This window comes from Pongo pygmaeus, chromosome 8 (genome assembly GCF_028885625.2).
Source record: "Pongo pygmaeus isolate AG05252 chromosome 8, NHGRI_mPonPyg2-v2.0_pri, whole genome shotgun sequence".
NCBI classification, from domain to species: Eukaryota; Metazoa; Chordata; class Mammalia; order Primates; family Hominidae; genus Pongo; species Pongo pygmaeus.
The window spans coordinates 109,211,569-109,232,211 of NC_072381.2; the positions used below are offsets into that span (position 1 = coordinate 109,211,569).

Here is a 20,643-nt window from a genome sequence, read left to right on the forward strand (position 1 = left end):
ATACTGATACCCTCATATGTTGATAGTGGGAGTATAAATTAGTAACACATTTCTAAAATTTAAATCTTAATGAGCAAGTTTGGAAACATGCATCGGATTGTGAAATGTAAGCCAAGTGCGGTGGCACATGCCTGCTACTTGGGGGGCTGAGGCAGGATTGCTTGAGTCCAAGAGTTTGGGGTTGCAATGTGCTATGATTGTGCCTGTGATAGCCACCGCACTCCAGCCTGGGCAACACAGTGAGACCCTGCCTCTTAAAAAAAGTTGTTTTTAAATGTATATATCCTTTGACTTAACAATTACTTCCAGATAAAACAAAAACAAGTACACAGATACATACATCTTATGTGAGGCTGTCTTTATAATACTGACACCTGGAAATACCTAAATGTTTATAAATATGGAACTGGTTAAAAAAATTACAATGACGTAGTATATGAGAATAAAAAGATATACATGGCTCATTGTAAAACAGAAATATATAATCCAATTTATGTGCAACATTAAACAGTGTATTTTGACAGAAATGATTTTAAGACATTAAATACTAACAGCAGTTTCTCTTGGAGTGTGGGAAGGAACCCCACATTCAATGTATACGTTGACTGTAAGCCTAATTTCAGAAACACTGAGAAAGAAATATGCATAATAGTACTAAGGAAAGGCATTTCTATATTTCTTTGATACTGGGAACATGTTTAGAATGAGGAAGGATGTTCACCCAAACACTGACATTGTTTTGCCTGATTTATAGTGTTTCATATGATTTTTATGTACTTCATTAAAATTATCTCTAGTTTGAAGTTTATTTTATAATGAGTAAGTACCATTTTAAGAATCCAAAAAATGAATAAGGACATTCTGCGTTAAAAAAATGCATGACACTTCTAGGCACACCACTTCTCTGCAGTTGAAAAGCTTGATTTATAGTATAATAAAAAGTTAAAAAAAAAAATTAGTAGGCCAGGAGCAGTGGCTCACGCCTGTAATCCCAGCACATTGGGAGGCCAAGGTGGGCAGATCACTTGAGGCCAGGAGTTCGAGACCAGCCTGGGCAACATGGTGAAACCACATCTCTACTAAAAATATAAAAATTAGCTGGGTGTGGTGGTAAGCACCTGTAGTCCCAGCTACTCGGAAGGCTGAGGCAGGAGAATCACTTGAACCCGGGAGGCGGGGGTTGCAGTGAGCCAAGATCACACCACTGCACTCCAGTGTGGGCCACAGAGCAAGACTCCATCTCAAAAAAAAAAAAAAAAAAAAAAAATTAGCACATGAACATTTGTCCTAGAGAATGCGAGGTCATTCTGGTCTTGACTGTAGCCTGGTCTTGACTGTAGCCTTCCAATATTCTAGGTCTAAGCTCGAGTTGCTACCAAGTGTTCTGTGCACTCTGGGCACTGTCACCAACCCCTGGACTTCCCAGGTTTGTGACCTCTCCCAGCAGACCCTGTGCCTTGGTGCCCAGAGGTCTGGCTGCTGGAATGCCCCTGAATGGAGACACCCTTGCAATGCTGCACAATGTCCTCGGCAGCTACGCAGCACCGCCTGGGCCGCTGGCCTTTTGTTTCAGCTGTGGGATGAGTCAGTGTGAGCAGGAAGCACCCCCAGCACAGGCCTGCGGTGAGTCAGGGGAAGCAGAACCCAGAACAGCAGGGAGCGGCCACCTGGCAGGTGGCCCAAAAGCCATGTTGTGCCTGAGGACAGCAAGGAGAGGGGCAGCTCTTCACAAGAATTAAAGTTGCAAAAGCCTCTCTACTCTCAATAATTTCAGCAGTCAGATGCTTTTTATTTTCCCAAAGCCCACAGATGTGTCATGCTCCTCAGACACTCACTCAGAGGGAAATGCTTACTGGAGAAGAGGCAATCATAGTGCCTTAATCTTTTTATAATGGGAAAACGGGTTAAGTGAAGCTCCTTTAGACACAGGCTTAATATCTATCCTGGTTCTAGGGCCAGGATTTTAAAGTCCTCAAACAGCCTCATTTATTTGATCTGAAAAACAGAAAACTAAAAATCAAATGCAGTTAATTTTTTTTTTTTTTGGTGGGTGGGGGATGGAAGAAAGGAGGAGGAGAGAAAAATCAAACTGAGTTACATGGAGACCACAGAACACACTGGAGTCAGTAAACAGAATGGACCCACAAATCTCCATCAGTGGAATCCTGAGCAAGTTACTAAGCCTTAGTTTTCTCATCTACAAAATGGAAATAGTACCTGTACTTTCTATTTCAAAAGACTAGGGGGAGAATAATATGAAATTATGCATATAAAAGTGCTTTATAAACTGAAAGACGCTATTATTTCGTTGTTGGCATTTGGACAGGAAGCACTGTACCATACCAAAGTGTACTGCCCATAGCTGGATACACTGTAGGAACTTAGTAAATATTTGTTGAGTTGTCTGGAGAAAAACAGGACCAATATCTTTGGTAAAATAAAGCAGAGAAGAGATTCAGTACGGGAATGTCTGACAGGATGATCCTTTTCAGAATTAAAAAAAAAAAAAATATATATATATATATATATATATATATATGCTGAGAAAAAGCAGAAAAAATAAGAGCTTTTATTTTTCACATCTTATTTTATTAAAAGCACAAGATAATACTCTTCAGGAAAATGAATACATGTAAAGAAATGCAATAATATTGTATCTACAAATTATCAATCATGCAGGGACTGCCAATGAAATGCTCTTGGTCACAAAGTTCAACTGCCTTCTATCTTTCCTCAAGAAAAGTAAGAATACAAATCCAAGGCATAGCACAAAAAGTGACAATGTCAATTTCAGCAAAGGTTTGGAATTTAAAGTTAAGTTTCCCACAAAATATCTAGCTTGGGCTCTTGACTATAGAGAAGCTTGGAGTTGTACAAGGCAATGTATTAAATGCTTAAAAATCAACTCAATGAAAAAAGAAAGACCTATTACACTAAAATCACATTTGAGCAATTCTCTGGTGTCCAAAATATAGAAACCCTTTATTAAGCTTCCATCATGAGGGAAAATAAATTTTCTGATAATGGGTATTTACCCCTTTGAGTATCAAAAGGCTTTCTGTTAACTGCTCTGGATATAAATATTTTAAAATTATTTTTCACACCTTCCTGTATTGTTAAAGAATCTGCTTTAACATTAATCTGGTCTTTGCTTTTTAAAGTGATCCACATAACCATATATTACCACCCTTTGCTATTTACAGATATACCCTTTGGCATCAGGTGCCCCCCTGCCCATCCATCGATGCTCCTAGGGGGCTGTATTTTAATTCTTCCACTTCTTAGCACCTCAACAGCTGTCACTTCACTGAATTCATCAGTATCATTCCTACCCGTTGCCTCATTTTATCCTTAGCCCGTGTCTGGGGCTATAAAGGTCACTCCATAAAGAAAGTACATGCCCTTAGTGAGGGTCCCCAGCTACTCTAAACGTCTGGGGCTGCTGAAATCCAACTTTCAGCCCAGAAGGGTCAGCCTTCTACATCAACTTCATTTCAGACACAATTATTCTTACCTCCATAACTGTAGAAAGCATCTCTTTCTCTCACTCCAATGACAGTTCCCAAGACATCTACCTGTTTTATTGGATGTCCATTGTACAAAAATACACCTAAAATTCAAAAAAAGCAAAGTCGACATAATGTATGATTACATTTTCTGCTTCATTAAATGTTAACTTGTAGCGGGGAAGGGGGTGTAAAAAAATCAATGCTATGCTGTTTGCTGAAATTCTAGACTTAAGAATCAGTCCTTGACAAATGACAATGCCCCAAGAAATTCCAATGTCTTTTCCTCACAGGTCCTAAGTAGAAAGCTTGGCATTAAAGCTTGCACTAGACGGGAGAAAACCAACGCTGTCCAACTAGATTTGGTTAATGCACCCCATGCAGAATGCTGACAAGGGGCCTGAAAACAGTCATTATACTAGGGGACCAAACACAGGACTATATTTGAAGCAACTAGAAGGAAAGAGAGAGGAAACCATGAGAAAGGCTTCTTTGGCTTTTTTTTTTTTTTTTTTTTTCAAACAAGTGTTTTTCTAAGAAACCAGTCATAATTTCTTTGAACTGGCAATAGCATTTTTTTTAAAAAGACAGTAAGTAGGTTACAAAACGCTACCCTTTGGGGCCAGCTTACAACCCCAAAACTTCTCTTTTTACAACTCTGTTTTCAAAACCTAGGCTACAGATGGCAGCAGGCAACTTCCTGCCAGAGGAGAAAGCTGAGAGGGGGAACCTACCCACTGATACCCAGAGGCTTTTTTCTGACTTGGGGCCAGGACACAGAGGGGCTGCTCAGAGCAGGGAGTCCCTGATGGTCCCAGGGCTGTCCTGGCTCCTGCAGGGCTTCCCTTCTGCCTGTCCCCCAGTAACCTAACCCGAGCTCCCCACTTCACCTTATGCTACGCGCACTGTGTTCCTGTCACCTGCAACTAAAGAGTCCTGTCCAATCTCTTTTCCAGCCTCTTTCCCCCACCCCCATGATGGCTAAATTCTTTACTTTCAGAAACAGTTTATAAACTTTTATATGGTGATTTCCTTTTTCTTTTTTTTTAATTAGACATGGGCATCTCACTTTGTTGCCCAGACTGGTCTTGAACTCCCAGCCTCAAGCGATCCTCCCGCCTTGGTGTCTCAAAGTGCTGGGAGCCACCACACCCAGTCAAGTCCTTTTTAAAATAAATATACGAATTATAAATTAAGAAACAACGATCACCTCAGGCATTTGGCCAGTCTTCCCCTCACATCAAGCGTAGTCACAGCCTCTATTCTCTCCATTCATGGGGGGACCTGTGGCCTGAATCCCAATGCCCCTTAGAACCCCCAGACTGGCCTCTGCTGATGGTTCTGTTTCCCTTGTAGACAAAGGGACTGAGGAAGAGTCCAAAGAATGAACAAGGAGCTTCTAAGCCTCAGTTACAGAGAGACACCTGGTGAGTGAGATGTGGTTTTAAGAAATAAGAGGTGGCAAATTTAGCCAAAAGCAAGACCCTCTCCCTCCACAGAGGCACACTTCTAAAGATAACCTGGTGGTTGGAGACTGTCCTCAGGACAACCTTGCAGGCATGAGCTAAAGATGGCAGGAACAAAGAGGGAAGGAGCCTGGGTCACTGTGTCACCCCCAAAAGAGAGTCACCTCCATCTAGGAAAACTTGAATTGAATGGAGACAAAGTGGTTCCAGTCTCAACTCCTGGTCTCAAGCAGGAGCCCAACTAATTTTTAAAATTTTTTATAGAGATGGGGTCTCTCTCTGTCGCCCATGCTGGCCTCAAACTCTCAGCCTCCCAAAGCACTAGAATTATAGGTGTGAGCCACTGCACCCAGGCTATAACATTTTAAGATGTAGCCAGTTCCAACTGGCTTCTCCCAAGTTCTCACAATTGAAACTTAGTCTTTTTCATAACACCATTGAGGAGATCTTCAGTCCCCTGCCCCTGCCTGCCTGCACTGACCAAACGCAAAAGGACAGGGAGCCTGCAGAGAAGGGAGATCCCTGTGTCCCGTGTAGTCAAGGGAAGGCTTCCTTATGGCAGAAGCAAACTTTAAACCAGGAAAATGAGCCTCACCCAGGGATGCCCTCTACTGCTGTACACCCCACCACTCAGCTTTGGAGTGCCTGTGGGCAGAGCAGGGCTGAGGCATGGTGCAGCTGTGGTGGTCTAGGTTTGCTGCAGGGCCAGGTGGTCTGAGCTCCAGGCTGTATCTCTGGCTGCACTCAGCCCTTTCTGCCTCCCCAAATGCTCTATATCACTATTTGTACACTGAGCAGATTAAAGTTAGAGAGAACAGTTTTAAAGAACAGGGCTGGCCTCCCCCTCCCCCGGCCTACGTGATGGTCTATCCTGGCTGCCAGGTACTTGTTTGTATTAGAGACAGACACTCCACAGGGTCTGTTGTGGCCCACAGCACATAGGCAATCAGAGGCAGAAAGCAGAGCTGTTTGGACCCACAGAGGACCAGCTGTCTGCCACTGAAATGTCTTTCTAGTTGGTTGAGAAGCAGCAGGATGCTCTGCTGGTGATGTCTGAAAGTCCCAGGATTCTTTGGGTCTCCAAGGAGATCCTAGCATATACCACTGTCATGGTTTTAATAAAGAGCAAAAACACTTTCAGATGGGGAAAAGAGTGGAACAAAAGGTATTCTTCCTGGGTTGAAGCCTGGGGGAAAGGCATTGAGAAGACTAGGCTAATGGCACAAGCCAATGAAGTCCTCAAGTCACCTGTGATGGAGGCCAGTCATCCAATGGTACCAACTTTGTATGTGGCAACACTTAATAAAAATCTGAACAGGTCTTCACTTGTGGACACAGTAGACTTTCTTGAAAAAGGACAGAAAAGTGAGCCCTGTGAATTTTCATCTCACGGACTGACAACAATGACTTGCCTTTAAGGACAAACATGTTCACTCAAGATGAAGATGCAACAAAATCCTTCCAGTTCCAAGTGGCTGATGAAAAAAAAAATCTTAAAAGCATCACAGAACAATGGAGAAAGAGATCAGAAGAATATAACAGATAGTTTGAATTTTAAAACTCAGAGAAAAGCAACTGAGGAGGAAATACACTGCTTAGAAAGAAGAAACTTCTCCAAGAATATAGAAACATGAACTACACGTATCAGATGCACAGCATCTACAAGAAGATGGCTGAAGACATGGAAAAAAGAATTAGAGAGCCATTTTCTTCTATCAAAGTGATCTTCTATAACAAGAGAGCTCAAGAAAGTTGGATGGCTGCTCTGTCAACTGAGAGAAAGCTTAATGAACTAAGAAAAGAAAATGGTAACAAATACTAGATAACAGAGCTCATGTTCCAGCCTGTCCCAAGGCCCTTGTGTTCCTGCTGTTCCACATGCAGTCCACAGAGGCCTAAAAGCATCAGAGGACCCCCTGGATCATCAGGCCCCCAAGAAGGAGGAGGGTCAAGCTATAACGGTTCAGGGATCTAGGGTCACAGGCAGGTTGACTCGGATTTCAAGCAGCCGACCCTGAACATCCACAACCACAGCAAGACATTTGACTGTTTTCTCTTTTTAAAAGTACTTTTGATTGCTCTCTTTTTAGTTTAACTGCTGTTATTTAATCGATGCTATGTTATTTACGTTTGACAGCATTAAAACACGTAAGATAATCTTTTTCAACCAGACTTAATATAATTCTTATGAATATATTATTTCCACTTATTGTACCCACTAGAGTAACAGGATAAGTAATATATGATGATTTAAATAAAAGAGTCACTATTATTTAACCCATCATTAAAGTTTGACATGGATAGAGATATTTAAAACAATATGACTTCTGTATGTTATGAGCTATTATTAAAAATACATACATATATATATATATATATATATATTTTTTTTTTTTTTTTTTTTTTTTTTTTTTTTTTGAGACAGGGTCTTGCTCTGTTGCCCAGACTGGAAGGCAGTGGTACAATCACAGCTTACTGCAGCCTTGACCTTCCAGGCTAAAGTGATTCTCCCACCTCAGCCTCCTGACTAACTGGGACCATAGGTACTGCTTTTTAAAACTCAGACACGGAGTCTCACTTTGTTGCCCAGGCTGGTCTTGAACTCTGGGCTCAAGTGATCCTCCCGCCTTGGCCTCCCAAAGTGCTGGGATTACAGGCATGAGCCACCGTACCTGGGATACTTTTTTTTTAATGCAAAAAACAAAACAAAACAAAAAGAACCCACACAAATCTAAATACCACCACAATCAAATTTCACAGTATTTTTCTTAGTTCAACTCTAAATTCAAATTTTGAGGAGCTGACATTTTGCAATCATTTTGCAATGCAATTCTGATGCTAACTACTCAAAGTTAGGTTAAATTTCACAGGTGAAGGGCACAGTCCCCCACAATACCACCCTCATTTGAGTCATGAGTCCCAAGTTTTGTGAGAGTCCTCAGGCCATCTGCACTTCTGACCAACTAGTTATAAATTTGGGGTTCCCCAACACTCCCTCAGGTTTGATAATTTGCTAGAATGACTCACAGGACTCAGGAAGGTGCTATACTTATGATTATAGTTTTATCCATGAAGGATCCAAATCAGGGCCAGCCAAATGAAGAGATGCTAGGGCAGGGTCTGGGAGGGCACAAACACAAAGCTTCTGTGTCCTCGACACATCGCCCCCTGACACACCAACACATGATTATCAACTAGGGAAGCTCATCTGACCCTCAGTGTCCGGAGTTTTTACTGAGGTCTCATAAGGTAGGCACAATTAACTGAATTATTGGCCACATAACTGAACTCAATCTCCAGCCCCACTCCCTTCCCAAAGGGTCAGACTGATATGATCTGGCTCAAAACCCCCAACTCTCTAATCAAACAGTTGGTCTTTTAGGCATAGACAGCCCCACCCCAAACTATCTAGGGATCCAGCATGAACCACCTGATTTGCATAAATTCAAGTGTGGTTCGAGAGGGCACCATGAATAATGATGACGCTTCTATCACTCAGGAAACTATAATAATTTAGATGTTACCCTGCAGGAACCAAGGGCAAAGGTCAGCAAAATTCTTTATCACACAACACATTCATTTCATATTTTATCATTTTTGGGGTTTGTCTTTGTTATTTTGTTTAAGATATTCTTTGCTGTTTAAACAATCCTAAATTTTATGTAGTCAAAAGTTTTGTCTTTATAGTAAATGAAACCAAACCCAACAACAAAACAAAAACCTAGGAGTGGAATTCCCCACCCCCCAGAACACTATGGTATAGTCTAAAGCAGTGGTCCCCAACCTTTTTGACACCGGTTTTGTAGAAGACAATTTTTCCGGGGATGGGGGTTGGGGTAACGGTTTGGGGATGAAACTGTTCCACCTCAGATCATGAGGCATTAGATTATCCTAAGGAGTGTGCAACTAGATCCCTCACACGTGCAGTTCACAATAAGGTCTGCGCTCCTAAAAGAATGTAATGCCGCTGCTGATGTGACAGGATGTGGGGCTCAGGCAGTTAATGCTCACTGGCCAACCACTCACTTCCTGCTGTGCGGCCCAGTTCCTAACTGGCCATGTACCAGTAGTGGTCTGTGGTCCCAGGGGCTGGGGGCCCCAGGTCTAAAAGTATCCAGTCTGTCAGCTGATGTCTGCTTTAACCATGAGGTTTCATTTTTAAAACACCTTGGAAACATTCTCACCAGTGATAAATCAAAGATCACTGGTCCTGTTTTTGTTGGTTTGTTTTTAATACATCATAAAGTCTTTTGCCTACAGGTAGAGTTAAGCCCCTGTCATGTCCTTGGTACCTGTTTTCTCACCTGCAGAAGATCATTAAGCAAGGCTAGAATTTGGTGTGAATTAATTTCTTCCTGAAGAGATGAGCTATGAAGAAAACCAGACCGGAAAATGGAAAACTGTGCAGGAGGTTGGCTGCCTTCCAAGGGAAAAAACAGACCATTTCCAACAATAATTAGGAAATAAAGGTGTGGCGAAAAATCTGTACAAAAGGCATTAGCATAAGGTCATCCAAATATATTTGTACATTTAACTGGAAACAAACAAAACCTTATCTCATTAAAACTGTGGATGCTTGAGATTCTTGACTACTTCTAACTCATAGTTTGTTATTCAGAAGGACCTTGACTGGAAAGCTTCACTCAAAATAGCAAAGAAAGTTTAACCAAACTTCTCAAATAGCACAGTAAACATGTGGCTATTTGTGAATTATTACACAGCTACGTGAATTATTTAAATCCACCCCAAACTATACTTGTTATATTTTTAGGTAAGATAAGCCTATCTCTAGTGGCCACTATTCTAATAAAAAAAAAAAGAAAATTTAAACTTTACATGTATAATGCCTTGTTGCTTCAACTGCTATTTCTATTTGAGGGCCCACTATATGCCAGGCACTGTTCTAAGCCCTGGGATTACACAGGTGAACAAGACAAATGATGTCCTTCCTCTCAGGGAGTTTATAATATTTTGATTCTGCTTAATTCAAAAGAAAACAAACCCCCATTACATATCAGGAATCAAAAGATTCCATTACACAGAGTTAAGCTCCATTTTTACAAAGAAACCCAAACTTTGCAGAAGGTGAGTCACACGCCCGGACCAGGTAAGTGGCACATTTCGGAAAGGAGCCAGGCCTAGGAATACCTGGCCTAGCGATCTCTCCAACAGGAGCAGGGCCAAAGAAAAAGAAAAACAAATGAGCATTTTCAAGTATGAAAGATCCTAAATGGAGGTAAAAACCTCAGTACAAAGGTTACTCCCCCAAACACCTACTAAAAAAAAAAAAAAAAAAAAAAAGATTTAGACTGTTTTTTTACCTTGCAAATAAATGAACTCATGCGAAGGTCCAGGCTAGGTCCCTTTCAAAGCCTGCAGCAGGGAAGGCTCTCCTAAAAGCCTCTAATCCCAGCTTTCTGAGACTTTGGGAAAGGGTGGCAGATGCAGCCCAGGGCATCCCAGGGTGGCAAGCCACATACCTGGCACCTGGCGGGACTCCTTCATGTCCAGGATATCCCTGATGTAGAGTTTTGCAAAGGCTAGAAACACAGGATCCAAACCCCACAAGAGGGAAGGGGTCTCCTCTTCACACCGGCTGGATCCAGGCTGCATCAAGAGGCAGGGCTGTGGCTTCCAGCTAACTCTGAAAGGTTCTGCATCACTGAGTCAAGCATCTAGATGGGACACAGAAATGAGGATGCAATGCGTTTAACGTGGGTCAAAGTGGCACGGCCCTGACGCTGCTCCCAGGTGGGCGTCCAGGACTCCAGGAGGGGTGAACGCAGGGATCCAGGGCCCTGTCAAACTCCATGCCACGGGGCGTGTTAAGAGGCGTTCCTTACGTCAGGAAGCCTGCGTTCCTTACGGCTTTCCCGCTGTTCTCCTTCCCACAAAGCACCAACTTCGGAACGGCTAAACATCAACTTTCACTCTGGGAAGATACGTCCAAACAGGCGTACCAGAAACCGCTTGGGGTCCCGGGAGGAACGGGAGCCCTCGCAGCCCTGCACGTGTTGGGGCATAGTGGATGGGTCTGATTGTCGCTCTGCCCTAAACTTTCCGCTTTTGGGGATGAGCCAAGATAAGGAGGAAAAAAGATACAAAAAACGGACCCACTTGTAGCCCCTCCCGCCGCCTGCAGCTCCAGGAGCCCTGAGACCCGGCCCTTCCGGCGCTCGGAGCCGCTGGCGGCGACGGCCCCGCCCGGCGCAGGAGCAGTTGGCTGAGGTCGCCTCTGGAGTTCCGGCCTGAGCCCGCCCCCTGCCCCGCCGGGGACCAACCCCGGTCTCCCGGCTAGCGCATTTCCTTTCTACTGCAGCGCCTCGCCACGGCTCCGCCCCATCTCTCCCGAAGTCCCGCCTCATCCCACCCAGGCCCCACCCATCCCTCCAGGGCCACGCCCCATCCCGCCCGAAGCCCCGCCCCATCTCGCCGCGGCCCAACCATCCGCTCGGCCCCATCCAGCCGAAGCCCCGCCCGTTCCGTGCCCTGCCACAGAGCAGCGTACTTTTCGTTCAGGCAGCGCTGCAGCCCCGCCTTCGTGCTAGCCTCCACCGCTGAGGCCTAGGAGCCGAGCTTGAAATTCCTGCAGTTCTATCGCCGCTATTCCAGTCACCTTTCACCCCTCCTCCTGCTGGTGGCTGGACCCTGAACCTGGGCCTCCTAGAGGTTGGGTCAGGATCAGACTATTTTTCTTTTTGATTCCTGATATGTAAAACAGACAAAAAGTAAGCAGTGCCACGAGTGCATCGTGGCATATTTTAAATGTTCATTTATAGTTGGTAAGTGACCTGACACACACACTTAGGACTCTAGTTTCACTTGGAGATGTCAATATCTAACTTTGAGCCCTCGAGTGAATGTGAGGTCTTGACTCTGCCAGAGACTAGCCGTGCAAAATCATGACAATACATTTTGTCTCCTTTACCCTTGTTCGGTCTACAGTCTGGAAGGTTGTGCACTCAAGAACTTTGAAAAGCTGGCATTTTGGTAAATCATGGCCATCTTGATGGTGCTTAGTCTCCAGAATTTCTGTTTTAAAGTGAGGAAAGATAGCCACGTTCCACTCCCATAAAGAGCTACGTTACCCGAGACGTCAGGAATTCTTCCTAATTTACAGAGACTCTGGAAAATGGCAGGGGAGTACAGATCACCCTGGCAGACCATTCCCGGGGGAGGCAGGTGGTGGCCAAAGAGATAATTGCTAAACTGTTTATCAGAGAAGGAACTTGGAGCCGCTGGAATGGAAAATGTGTGTGTCATTAGACCCACGGCATTTAATTACCTCCCCGGCCATTTAAGAAGCTCAAAAACAAGAGTCCTTGGTAAAATACATTGCCCAGATTCTACTGCAATGAACACTAGGAAATGTAGGGTTTAAGATTTAATTAAGAGAAGACACCGGCTGGGCGCGGTGGCTCACACCTGTAATCCCAACACTTTGTGAGGCCGAGGCGGGCAGATCACGAGGTCAGGAGTTCAAGACCAGGCAGGCCAACATACGGAAACCAACCCCGTCTCTACTAAAAATACAAAAATTAGCCGAATGTGGTGGCGTGCGCCTGTAAGCCCAGCTACTCGGGAGGCTGAGGCAGGAGAATCGCATGAACCTGGGAGACAGCGGTTGGAGTGAGCCGAGATCGGGCCATTGCACTCCAGCTCGGGCAACAGTGTGAGACTCCGTCTCAAAAAAAAAAAAAAAAAAAGAGAGAGAGAGAGAGAGAGAAAATGCCTTCTCTTATAGGAAGAAGGCCCTTGCAAAGAAAACATACCCAGTAGGACAGGTGCTTCCTGCTGACCTGTCAGATGGGGAGAGACAGGTTGGGTGACATTTTCCTGACTGTACACATCTGCTCCAGGGTGAAAGCCAAAGGAGGAAATCACTACTAGGTGTTAGAGCCTGAGATGATTTCAGGAATAATGCTCATGGCTCTCAAGGGTAGAGTGTTGGATATAAGAGCCCTTTCGGACTCCACGCTTACTGTCAGCCTTGGGAAGGACCACACCCAGGTGGTATAAGCAGAGCAGAATGTCCCGATGTCATCTTTTACAATGAAGGGAGGACTCCTTGGAGTCTAAGGGTGTTCCTTTTGATCTGAGCCCCAAACCTGAAGGAGTAGTTTGTAACTGAAACCTAAGGTGAAATGTAGAAAAGAATTTCCAGACTGCAGAAGCATTTAGAGGAATTTGGGAGGATCCTCTTCCCTTTAGTCTCCATCAACACAGATTTCACGTTCCCCAAGCCACCACCTGGACATGCATGAAGGGAATCCTAAAATCCTCAACACTGCAGGGCTCCTCTGGTTGGAATTCTGCAACACCGCAAAGCAGATATTTCAAAACCCAGCAGTTAAGACGTAATGCTAGGAACCCATTCTTATAGCTTCTCAATGTGAAACTTGTGAACTTGGTTTTGAAGCCTTTGTGACAGAATAGACAATTCTTTCTAGAAAGTTAAGGTTTTAACAAGTTCTTCTGGAAACGAGGGGATTGAACTGGATATCTCATACCTCAAAGCTCAAACTATGATGTTTTAAACATGTTTTACATCTTTGCAGGTGGAATTGAGTTTGTCCACTTGCAAAGTGGGTTAGATTTTCTGTTTGAAGTTTACAATTGACAAAAGATTCTCTCTTTGACCAAACTCTAAACAGGCTCCTTGAGTCCTCTTCCCAATTTGTCCTCAACCTTGGCCTATAAAGACATGAGCAAACGCTACATAGTTTCAAACAGCTCAAGGCTACATTCCTAGAATGACCCTAGATCCCTTTAAAGTGCCTGCCTGAGAAAACTCAAGGCTGCCAAAAGTAACAAACCTGCATGTTGTGCACATGTACCCTAGACCCTAGGACTTAAAGTATAATTTAAAAAAAAAAAGAAGAAGAAGAATTTACTGTTTGTTCCAGCCAATACCTGAAGGCAAGGCCTTGTCTCCTAGCCTTTGTTGGAGGGTAGGAGCCTAACTCCAATAAGCACCAGTTAGCAAGCCTAGATGGGTCTCACATGGACTGGTCCCCTCCCTTCTCATTTTTTGTAATTTTTTCGCTTCGCAGACTCTTCTCAAGCACCTGCAATTCTTCCCTGCCCCATTGCCCCCCAATTCATTTTCTCTTTAAAAAGCCCAGTGACCTCTCTATGAATCTGAAGGGAACTCAGCTCTTTCCCCTACTGTCAATAGTTATTCAGTTAAGTGTTTTCACTGCTTTAACTAAAGTCTGACTGTGCTTATCTTTGACATAATAAAGACAACCTCTCAACATTTTTCTTATGCTACTATTATAACCCCAGGGATGGCAGGTGGGGGGCGGGGACATCTTCAGTCATTCAGCATATCTTGAGCTTTCTCTGTGTGCTTTGGCACTGGGCTGTGGAGGAGCAGTAATTATGCCACTGGAGCAAAAAGGGTGATGCATGTAATATATTAAATAACAAAGTAAGAGGCTAAATTGTGATTCAATATGAAAGGAGTAGCATGGATAATTACTGTATGAGTTACAGGAGGTAAATTGAGGGACCTCATTAAGTGAGATAATATATGTAACCACTGGAACAAGGTAAGCACTAAATAAATGTCAGCTATTATTCATATTTACTATGGAGGTGGGATTTAAGCTGGGTGTTGAGATTATGGAGGAGCTGTTCATTCATTCATGCTTCATTCATGAAGCATATTTTAAAGGCATTTGTCAAGCACTGTAATAGACATTGAGGGTAAGAAAGAGACAAGACAGTGGGGTTCCAGCCTTTATGGAGCTTCCATTCTGTAGGGGGAAAGTGGAGGGACAATAAACAAATTGTTCTCAGTGCTTAGATGAAGTGACGTCAGGTTGAGACCTGAAGGGTAAAAAAGCCAGCCACACAGAGCTAAGCAAAGAGCATTTCAGGCAGCAGTCAAAGCAAGGGCCACTGTGTGGAGGCAGCAAAATACTTCCCTGTTCAAGGAACAGAAGAGAGAGTGGGGAGAACGGTTGCATATGCAATGGAGAGATAGGCAGGAGGCAGATCCGAGGGACCTTGTAGGCCATGGTTGGTTTGGATTTTAGTCTTAGTCTCACTCTATGTGAAAAGGGTACTGTGATGCTGTGATGGAGTGGGAGCAGGGCATAGGCAGCAGGATGGGCGAGTCATGTTCCTGGGTAAGCCAACACAGCAGCCTGGCTGGAGAGGGAGGCTGCAGTGGAAGCCAGCTGGAGACCAAGATGTTAGTTAGATTCTGAAGGTCTTGAGCTAGCTTCTACCTTTATTCCTGTAAACAACGGGAGTTGTTAATTATTCATCAGAGGAATGATTTAATGAATTTAAAAATTGTAGTCAGGCTGGGTGCAGTGGCTTACCCCATAACCTCAATATTTTGAGAGGCCAGGGAGGGAGGATTGCTTGAGCCCAAGAGTTGAAGACCAGCCTGGGCAACATAGTGAAACCCCATCTCCACAAAAAAGAAAAATATCAGCAGGTCATGGTGGTGTACACCTGTAGTCCCAGCTACTCAGGAGGCTGAGGTGGGAGGGTCGCTTGAGCCCAGGAATCCAAACTTGCAGTGAGCTGTACTTATGCCACTGCACCCTAGCCTGGACAACAGAGCAAGACTCTCTCAAAAAAAAAAAAAAAAAAAAAAAAAAGAATTGTAGGTATACCTGCCACATCTAACATACTATGGTGGGGAGTACAAAAATGTATAAGAAGTGTTCTCATTCCAATTTACTAAATCTATCCTAAAAATTGTTCTTACGGATATTTGTCAATTGGTGGTGAAGAAACTAGAATAAGAAAACATTTCTGGGCCTAATGCAGTGGGCCTCATCTGTATCACTTGTCCTCCTGCCTCCTTAGCAACCTTGCTCAATCCCCTATGATGTCATCCTCCCTCTCTCTCTGGCTTCCCTTTGGCCCATAAGCACGCTCTCCTGCTCTCTTTAACATCATCCAAACTTTCCAAAAACAGCATCTCTGAAGACCCTCTTCTCCCCTTTAACTACTGCCCTCCAGCTCACTCTCATCTCCTTTCAAAGCAAAGCTCCTTGGGAGAGTCCTAAATGCTTCCTGTCTGTACTCCTCTGTGGTAGGTCTCTAATTCAACCCACCATCATTTGGCTTATGTTGGTCTTCAACCTACCCCACCACAGCCCACCACTCGACTGACATTGCTTTCCTAAGACTCACAATAACCTTAGCAGATTCAAATTCAACTAATACTTTTCTTTCCTTATCATTCTGTATCTTTTTTTTCTTGACGTACTAGTATTTGATGTTGATTTGATCATATTTTCTCTCAGTCCCACCTTGGCTTCCTGATGGGTTTTCTCACCTTTTAGGTTTTCCTCCTACTACCTCTGTTTCTTCCTTCTCAGTGTCCTCTCCTGTTATCTCTTTTACATGTTGATGTTCCCCGAGGTTCAATCTCCTGCTCATTTCCCTTCTTACCCTATGTACTTTCTCTGAGTGGCCTTATCCAAACCTATGACTTCAGTGAAAACAATCTTCTAGTGACTCTCAACTCTTCACATCCAGCCCAGAACACTCTCCTGAGTCTGCCATGTGAATTTCCAACCAGACTCTCCTGGGTACCTCAAAGTAAACCTCTTCCCCATTTCTCCCTTCTAAGTCAGGATGAATGTCAGGATGAATGTCACCACCACCTGCCAATTGTCTAAGTCAGAAACCTGGAATGTTTCAAGAACACCTCCCTCTCTTTCGCCCTACAATGTAATTAGTCATGAAGACCTGTCAGTTCTGTTTTCTACATGCATTTTCTTAACTTAGCCTCTCTTCCCTGTTTCCACTGCCATAACCTGAGCCCAGGCTTTTATCATTTATTGCCTGGGTTACTGACACTACCTTCCAACTAGTTTCTTTGCCTTTAGCTTGGCTTTCTTCCAATTCATCATCTGTGCTACTGCCAAGGTGAGCCTTATAAAATGCAAATTAAACTATGTTACTCCCTTGTCTGAAATATTTCAATGGCTTTATGTGGTCTGCAGAATAAGTTCAAATCTCTTAGCATTTCCTACCAAGTTTGTCCTGGCCTGGCCTCTCCAGGCTCATCTCCCATCAGTCCCTCATAGCCATCCTACACTTCAGGCCATCATCTCTCCAATGCTGTTCTGAAGAATACATCCTCAAAATATTGAAGAAAGTTTGGCCAAATAAGTTTGGACTTAAATCCAATGAATAGTTTACATTGGAATACACAACTCAAGCTATTTGGAACAACTTACAGTTCCTACAATATGCCACGCTGTCTTTTGCTTCTCCCCCTCTGCCTAGAATACCATTCACTTATTAATTAATTGATTACAAAAGTCAACTGTTCTATATCTGCTGAGCAGACTGAAAAAAGTGCTGTATCCTGGGCGTACAAAAGGAAAAAAGGCTCCAGGTGAGCCAAACAAGTAAATAGACAATTACAATATGTCATGATAAATGCTGTATAACTTAGCAGCATAAAGTGGGGGCCCTGAGTTGGAGTAATCAGAGGACAGTAACTTTTCCCCCTGCTTCATGTGAGTTATCTCTGAGAAAGGTGTCAGTTTTACTTTATGTATTTTGAGCTTAGTTGTTAAAGGTACATATATTTCTAATTGTTATGTCTTTCTGATGTATTGACTCTTATTGTTATGAAATGTTCCTCTTTGTCTCTAGTAATATTTCTAGTTTTAAAGTCTGTTTTGTCTGTTATTAATATAACCATTTCAGTCCTCTAATAGTTACCCTTTGAATGGTATATCTTTTTCCATCCTCTTACTTTCAGTCTATTTGTGTCTTTGAATCTAAGCCTCTTATAGATATCATATAGTTGGCTCTTGTCTTTTTATTCAGTCTAATAATCTTTGCGTTTTGATTGAGGTATGTAGACCATTCACATTTAATGTAATTGTTGATATGGTTAGATTTATATTTGCTATTTTTCTATTTGTTTTCTATATGTCAACTTTCTTTTTTATTAATCGGTTAATCCTTGATTGCTTTCCTTTTTTCTTTTCTTTTGTGTTAAATATTTTTAGGGTAATGTCTGAATTACTCCACATTTTGAAAAAAGTTTTAGCTATTTCTCAGAGATTGTAGTCTAAGAATTACAATATATGTCTTCATTGATCATAATGTACTTCAGATTAATACTAAATTCCTGAAAAACGTAAAAATTTTGTTTCAATATTCTTCTATCCCTCCCACCTTCTTTGTGCTGTTATTTTCATATATGTTACATCTACATGTTATAAACACAGCAATACAATGTTGTAATTATTGCTTTATACAATCTCATGTCTTTGAAAAAAGTTAGATAAGAAATGAGAGGCCGGGTGTAGTGGCCCATGCCTGTAATCCCAGCACTTTGGGAGGCTGAGGCAGGCGGATCACCTGAGGTCAGGAGTTCAAGACCGGCCTGACCAACAAGGAGAAACCCCGCCTTTACTAAAAATACAAAATTAGCTGGGCATGGTGGCGCATGCCTGTAATCCCAGCTACTAGGGAGCCTGAGGCAGAAGAATCGCTTGAACCTGGGAGGTAGAGGTTGTGGTGAGCCGAGATCATGCCATTGCACTCCAGCCTGGGCAACAAGAGCGAAACTCCGTCTCAAAAAAAAAAAAAAAGACATGAGAAGAAAAATTACCATAGATGATTTTGTAATAACCTGTATAACTATTACTTCTGTGCTCTTCATTTTTCCCTGTAGGAATGGGTACTCCAAATTGAATGAGCCCTTTTGACTGTGGTAGAGGTGCTGCTTGCGCTGACAGCTTGCCCTTCCCAGACAGAACATCTACATTAACCAAGCTGGGGTCAGCAAGGGGAATGAGAGAGGCCCCAGGCCAAATGCATCAGATGCTCACTGTTCTTACCTGGGGTTCAGTCATTTTCAAGCATAACTGCTTTCAGACTGTTGTGTGTCTTTGATCTCAGAGTGCTGAAATGGTTGTTTTGGTCAGTTTTGTCCAGTTTTATGTTTGCATTTTGGCAAGATGATTTGCTGATCTTGTCAATCACCCATAACTAGAAGTTATTAATGATATAGCTTTTAGTTAACAGCAAGTCCATTTGGTCAGGGGGCATAAGGTGGCTCAAGAATTTAAGGAGTGAAGGACTGAATTGTAGAACAAAGTCAGAAATTGCCTAGTTGTAGATAACAGTTACTCACAGCCCATCCCGCCTCATGGACTTTGAAGGAGATTCCTGTGTCAGCAGAAGGCCCCAGGTGAACCAGGGTGCAATTCGCATTTCTGCTTCTGCTCATTCTTGGAATGAGCAGAAGCAGACATGAAAGGGAGAGATGGCTGAGAGTGAGATACCCTCTAGGTCCTTACACTTATGAGACTGACAGTGCTGCCCACTGCACCAAGAGGGCTACTTGGGTCCTTACATGTAAGTCAAATAGCTCCTCCTTCCTGTCCAAATGGCAGGAGCTTGACCAAAGGATCATGACCCTTGCAAAGATGAAGAGGGCAGGAGGTAATGGGCTAGGGTTCATTCTGGAGAGCAGAGAATGACTTTAATTAAGGAAAATTTGTGTCCCGAGAGACTGGATTGAGTACACAAGAGAATTTTGCGTTTTGTGCTTTAAAAATCTGCATCTTGAAGAAAGTGGAATGATGGTTTTCAGGGGCTGGGGTGGGGGGATGAGGAGTTACTGATTAATGGGTACAGAGTTTCAGTTTTGCAAAATGAAGAGTTCTGGAGATGGATGGCAGTCATAGTTGCACAATAATATGGATATCCTTAATACCACTGAACTGTACGCTTAAAATGGTTAAGATGGTAAATTTTATGTTACATGTGTATTTTAACACAATTTTTAAAATTAAGAAGAAAATTAAAGAATTTTTTCAGAAAGCCTGTATCACAGGGCAACACTGTGCATGGTTTGTGGAGTTTATGGTATAAAAATCTATGTGACAGTTGCCTGTGTTCTACATTATGCCTGGTCATTTAAGTCATAAATCCACAATGTCTTGCCAACTTTGGAAGTTCCCATGGTTACTGGTAGTTTATGTGATAGGTGAACTCCCTTTTTTTTTAACTGGACTCAGGCTCATAATTAAGTGAATGGAAACAATCAACCAAGTCTTGATGCACATGCACTCTTCTGAGAAAGTCCCAGAGTATTGCTCTGACAGATGACAGATGTCCTTACAGGGACAGAGCTGGCAACACATCGACCTCCTTAGTGGCCACCAGCTGCTAGTGAGTCCACCAGCTGGAAAACACCTTTGTGTTATTCTTATATTTCTCTTCTCATAAAAATGCTACAAAGATTGTAAGGCATTTGGAGCTGGGTAAAGATGAAGTTTTGGAGAAATTGGATTAATATTCATTATAATAGGCCAGGATAAAAGAATTAATGAAAATGTCAAAAAGAAAAAATAACTGTTCTTTTTAGGCAGGATGTTTATAAAAGTTTATAGTCTTGGTCAAATAAATTGTGTACAGACATACATACAATTTTTTTTTTTTTGAGATGGAGTCTTGTTCTGTCACCAGGCTGGAGTGTGATGGCACGATCTCGACTCACTGCAACCTCTGCCTCCTGGGTTCAAGCGATTCTCCTGCCTCAGCCTCCAGAGGAGGAATTACAGCTGGAATTACAGGCGCCCGCCACCATGCCCAGCTAATTTTTGTATTTTTAGTAGAGATGGGGTTTCACCATGTTGGCCAGGATGGTCTCGATCTCTTGACCT

General features: G+C 43.0%; 1 protein-coding gene across 11 annotated transcripts in view; it reads right to left on the minus strand.

Annotated features, from left to right (window-relative positions):
- Positions 1-11,335, minus strand: part of STN1 (STN1 subunit of CST complex) — a 61,501-nt gene extending 50,166 nt beyond the window's left edge. For 2 of the 11 annotated variants that reach the window (XR_008491981.2, XM_063670231.1), the window contains exons 1-3: positions 11,090-11,216; positions 10,453-10,647; positions 3,515-3,610 (exon numbers count right to left, since the gene is read on the minus strand). Coding sequence is in view for 10 of the 11 variants with exons in the window: in XM_063670231.1 (XP_063526301.1) it covers positions 3,515-3,610; positions 10,453-10,585 (229 nt within the window). In the remaining variant the exon portion in view is untranslated. Of the gene's footprint in view, positions 1-3,514; positions 3,611-10,452; positions 10,648-10,815 lie in introns of all 11 variants that reach the window. The other 9 variants (XM_054435928.2, XM_054435929.2, XM_063670229.1 and 6 more) reach the window with 7 other exon arrangements.
- Between the last annotated feature and the right edge of the window lie 9,308 nt (positions 11,336-20,643).